At 45.5% G+C, this 5,000-nt stretch overlaps 1 protein-coding gene across 1 annotated transcript in view; it reads left to right on the top strand.

Moving 5' to 3' along the window:
* Positions 1 to 5,000, top strand: part of itih2 (inter-alpha-trypsin inhibitor heavy chain 2) — a 20,265-nt gene that overhangs the window by 6,608 nt on the left and 8,657 nt on the right. The window contains exons 7-11 of the mRNA XM_063217695.1: positions 662 to 898; positions 1,712 to 1,828; positions 2,497 to 2,665; positions 3,543 to 3,668; positions 4,677 to 4,858. Coding sequence (XP_063073765.1) covers positions 662 to 898; positions 1,712 to 1,828; positions 2,497 to 2,665; positions 3,543 to 3,668; positions 4,677 to 4,858 — 831 coding nt within the window. The remainder of the gene's footprint in view (positions 1 to 661; positions 899 to 1,711; positions 1,829 to 2,496; positions 2,666 to 3,542; positions 3,669 to 4,676; positions 4,859 to 5,000) is intronic.

Below are 5,000 nucleotides of genomic sequence, written 5' to 3'. Positions count from 1 at the left end.
CACACACACACACACACACACACACACACACACTGCACCTGCACCCAGGTAGATTGGTAGCACACCTGCAAGCACAAATGGAAACATGTTCATGCACAATTGCACACCCACACAAGCACACACGTCTACACATGCAAGTAGCATGCATACACACACACACACCCTCACCATGGAAGACTAGTGGCCAACTTGAAGCACACACACAAGGGCGTAACTATTGCAGGTTTAGCAGGCACGGTCACCCCGGGACCCGGGACCTCCAGGTGCCCATCACGATCCCCAAAACAAAAATAATATGAGAACTTCATTAAATTATTATTTGACTGTGAAAACAATTGGCCTGTTTCAACTATAGCAAGTTATCCAAACTACATTGCATTTCCTCAGTGAAAGTCAACCGTGATGTTCATGTATTAGATGTGAATTGTCACAAAATTGTGTCAAGCTCTGTACTGAGGGCCCGTGTTGGATACTCGCAGGAGGGCCCATGACTGACGTTTTGCGCCACAGCAGCACACACACACACACACACACGCACACACACACACACACACACACACACACACACACACACACACACACACACACACACACACACACACACACTTGGCATATCACATACACCGCACCGTCCCTCTCTGTCCTCTGCTTCATCACACAGGTAGACGTGTACATCTTCGAGCCCAAGGGCGTGAGCATGGTGGAGACCCCCAACACCCTGGGGGAGCACTTCCACGGCCTGACCACGGTGACCAAGACCAAGGACAAGGCGCACGTCACCTTCAAGCCCACCCTGCAGCAGCAGAGGAAGTGCCCCAACTGCACCGAGAGCGCCATCGACGGCGTCTTCACCGTACGCTACGACGTGGAGAGAGAGAACAACGCCGGAGAACTGCAGGTGGGATATATACGTACATGCAGGGCTTTAAATTAACACCAGCCAACCAGTCAACCGCTAGTGAAAATTCAGTTTGGCTGGTAGAAAAGACCAACTTACTAGCCCCTTTGACCAATTAGGTGTGTGTTTGGCTAGTTAGATTACCATCTACTAGCCATTTTGGCTGGTGAAGAAAAAAAGTTAATTTAGAGCCCTGCGTACATGCTATATGTAAGGACGGATTATGACTCCATGGGCCCCTGGGCAAGACAACAAGAAAGGGCCCCCTCCATTGGGGGTGTTGTTTACAAAAAGATTCAGGCCATATGTTAGAGACCCTATGTTGTTGTTTACTCTGAGATATGTCCCCCGAAAAAAAAAAATAGACTTTAACATAATATGAAAAAGGAAATACCGGCCTTCAAGGCTCCCTTGACCCTTGGGCCCCAGCGCCTGGGCCCAGTAGGCCTGTGCATTAATCCATCCCTGGATATATGGACTTGAACAAGTACGTTGTCCTCACAGCTAAGTGCACATACAGTCGTCATAAGACAACTAGACATCTCGGGGGGCCGGGAGGGTTGTACAAGATTGGCAATTGCGGTGGAGATGGAAGTGGAGGTAGCAGTTCAATCAAAAACGTTTCAAAATGAGTTCAAACCAAGTGCACTCCTCCAACCTGAAATCGGTGCAAATATTGTGGGCGCCCTCAACCATATTGTACGCCCAAGAGTTGTCAAAATTAGTGTTTTCTGTTATCATGCTTTGACCCGTCTATGTGTGTGTGTGTGTGTGTGTGTGTGTGTGTGTGTGTGTGTGTGTGTCCACCTACAGGTGTCTGATGGCCACTTTGTGCATTTCTTCGCTCCAAAAAACCTGTCTCCACTCTCCAAGAACATTGTCTTCGTCATAGACGTCAGTGGATCCATGTGGGGGCTCAAGATGAAACAGGTACCATAATGTGTATTTCAGATATTTCGGGGTTTCACTTCCTTTACTTGTTTAGGAACAAGGAATCATCCGTTTTTGTCATGTACATATTTTGCTTCTCAAGATTTTAGTCTGTAAAATAATGGGATTTTTTTAGTTTCTTGGGCAATGTGCATTGTGTATAGGCCTACTTTATTTTTATAAGGCTGCTTCAGAAAACCTTTTGGAGGATGCCCTCTAGTGGATCATGTGTGAAACTGTATATTCTGCAGAAGTGCACTCGTGTACCTCCCTCTGGACAAAAAAGGGAACAACATAAAAGTGTCCATGTTTTATTTGACCATGAGTTCTTTCCAATATTATCGTCCTCTGCTTTGCGGCCTTGCGTTTCGCTAACGCCCCGCATCCGTGGAGAAAACAGTAAAGTTCCTCCGCTGTCAGCCTAGCCACAATATTGCAAATGACAAAAAATAACATTAGAATTGCGCTTCTGTGATCTATTTAAATACACATCTGTCGTCAGTGACGTCATCACGAGGACACAAGCATGCAAGGGTAGAATGCACCCCATTTCTTTTCCCCTCTCACTTTCTTTTCTATCTCTCTCTCTCCCTTTCTCTCTGTCTCTGTCTCTGTCTCTGTCTCTGTCTCTGTCTCTGTCTCTGTCTCTGTCTCTCTCTCTCCCTCAGACTGTGGAGGCAATGCAGGCCATCCTGGATGACCTGACCATCGATGACTACTTCAGCATCATAGACTTCAACCATAACGTCCGCTGTTGGAGTGATGAGCTGGTCCCTGGTAGCTCCATCCAGATCGAAGACGCCAAGAAGTATGTGCAGAACATCAAGCCCAATGGAGGTAGGAAGAGGACAGACGTGTGTACTCATACTGTGCAGAACACAATGGTTTTTTAAACATTTTTTTATGTATCATACTATTTTATGCTACATCTGCCATCCAGTCGCTCAAGGTACTCCCAGTCAAGATTGTTCTCCGTTGTGGTACCCAAGTGGTGGAACAGTCTCCCAGAGGCAGCAAGACTAAGCACATCTCTTGCAGCCTTCAAGAAACAACTAAAGACATTCCTCTTTCGAGAGAATCTACTAGACTAATGCTTGAACTGGCCTTGCCCCAGGGCAGACTCCTGACATGATGTTTAGTTTAGTTTAGTTTAGTTTGTGAGTGTGTTTGTTTGTGTGTGTACTCGTTATTTCCTCTTTATTTAAAAAAAAAAAAAAACTAACCCCTCTTTGCAATTGCACTTGTTGTTCTGTATATCTCCTGTGCACTTTGTATTTGCTTGTGATGTTGGCTTGATTATGTCCTCTTTTGAAAGTCGCTTTGGTTATAAAGCGTCTGCCAAATGCAATGTAATGTAATGTAATCTTCTTTTACCATGTGTTGGACAATGCTGTCAGTGTTGCAACTGCACAATGCGCCTACTGTAGAAGTCTTGTGTACTGCTGTACTGTAAGTCGCTTTGGTCAAAGGCGTCTGCTAAACGTAATGCAATGTAACACACATAATATGTACATGCATATACTTAGTATATTGTACATCAAACACATACATGCAAACACACCAATACCAAACCCCTTCATCTAATAATGTATGCAATGTGTGTGTTTGTGTGTGTGTGTGCACGTGTGCGTGCGTGTGTGTGTGTCTGTGTTTCCTGTTTCACTGTTCTTGGCAATATGATGGTTGATCTGACCTTTGACCCGTGTTGCTGTAGGCACCAACATCAACGAGGCGCTGCAGCGGGCGGTGCAGATGCTGGTCAAGGCGTCCAATCAGGGCTTGATCGACCAGCGCTCCGTCTCCATGATCATCCTGGTGTCTGACGGCGACCCCACCGTGGGTGAGAACCTGCTGTACCTACCTACGCCTCTACCAAGCTGCCTCAGCCAAGCCAGGCCACACCCTCCTAGTGACGCAACACCTTCGGCGTTGCTTCTAGTCAGGCCATGAGCAATGAAAATATTGTTTCTGATCTCCCGAAAAAACGTGAACTCCACCCACTTTGTTGGACACCAGTCAACCAGTAACAAACCTAGGAAGACGGGTCAACCATAGTGGAAAGAACAGAAGTCCGTACACTGTAGCTTCGCTTTGAAAATGTATTCAGGTCATTTCGATCCAACAGGGTCAACCATGCCATATGGGAAACGTTAATTGTTATGGTCTTGGTCAGACCAAGTCTCAAAGAGATTTGAAAGTCGATGATAATCAGGCTAGCCTCAGCCACCCCTTAGCACTACATTCAAATCTATGTTCAACGTGACATAGAGAATAGAGATAGCCAAAGTGTGAATAGACTACTTGTAGTGAACAGGCATTGGAATGAAAAAGCACAAAGCCTTTGGTCATTGAGACTGATTCCAGCGGGTTTGATGAGTAGTCTAGCACCACCGTTTCTAGAAAAAAACAAAACAACATATTTCAACCTCCAAGAACAAAAAAAAAGTTTTAATGCTCTCTTTCGGATAACACTATTCTCTTGGATAACATCACCTAGATCAGGGGTGGAGAACCTATGTCTTATCCCCCAACATAATTGTAATGTTATGCAGCTTCATATGAAATATGAGATGTTTTGTAAGGGACCTAGAGAAAGTGGGGTCTGTTGTAAAAATGATTACCTTCAATATAGACCTAAAGTGCAGGGGGAAATCCTGGTTTGTGCTCATAGTATGACCCTTGGAGGATGTTTACGGACCTTGGAGGAATTTGAAGTGGCCCCTCGAATGAAAAAGGTTCCCCTTACCCAACCCTGACCTAGATGAATGAGACTCTTCATGGGAAAGCTAACACTACATTGCATTACTCTAGTAAGTCCTCTATGCCCCATGTTGTGTCTTCTCCGTAGGTGAGATAAAGCTGAGCAACATCCAGAAGAACGTGAAGCGCATCATGCGTGAGGAGTTCTCGCTCTTCTCTCTGGGCATCGGCTTCGATGTGGACTACGACTTCCTGGAACGCATCGCCATGGACAACAGGGGCGTGGCCCAGAGGATCTACGCCAATCACGACGCTGCTGACCAGCTCAGAGTATGATGATGAGACACTCTCCATTTTTTCTCAGATTTTTTTCTTTTGTTTAGCTACCTCTCCGTCTTCTTATTTATGCTGTTAACATCTTGTTTTACTTTTCCAGTCGTTTCATAATCTCCTTTCTCACATTTTCTCTATC

Source organism: Engraulis encrasicolus, chromosome 15, assembly GCF_034702125.1.
Source record: "Engraulis encrasicolus isolate BLACKSEA-1 chromosome 15, IST_EnEncr_1.0, whole genome shotgun sequence".
In the NCBI taxonomy this organism is placed as follows: domain Eukaryota; kingdom Metazoa; phylum Chordata; class Actinopteri; order Clupeiformes; family Engraulidae; genus Engraulis; species Engraulis encrasicolus.
The sequence above is the reverse complement of the archived record's forward strand: the minus strand, read 5'-3'. Positions and strand labels throughout refer to the sequence as shown.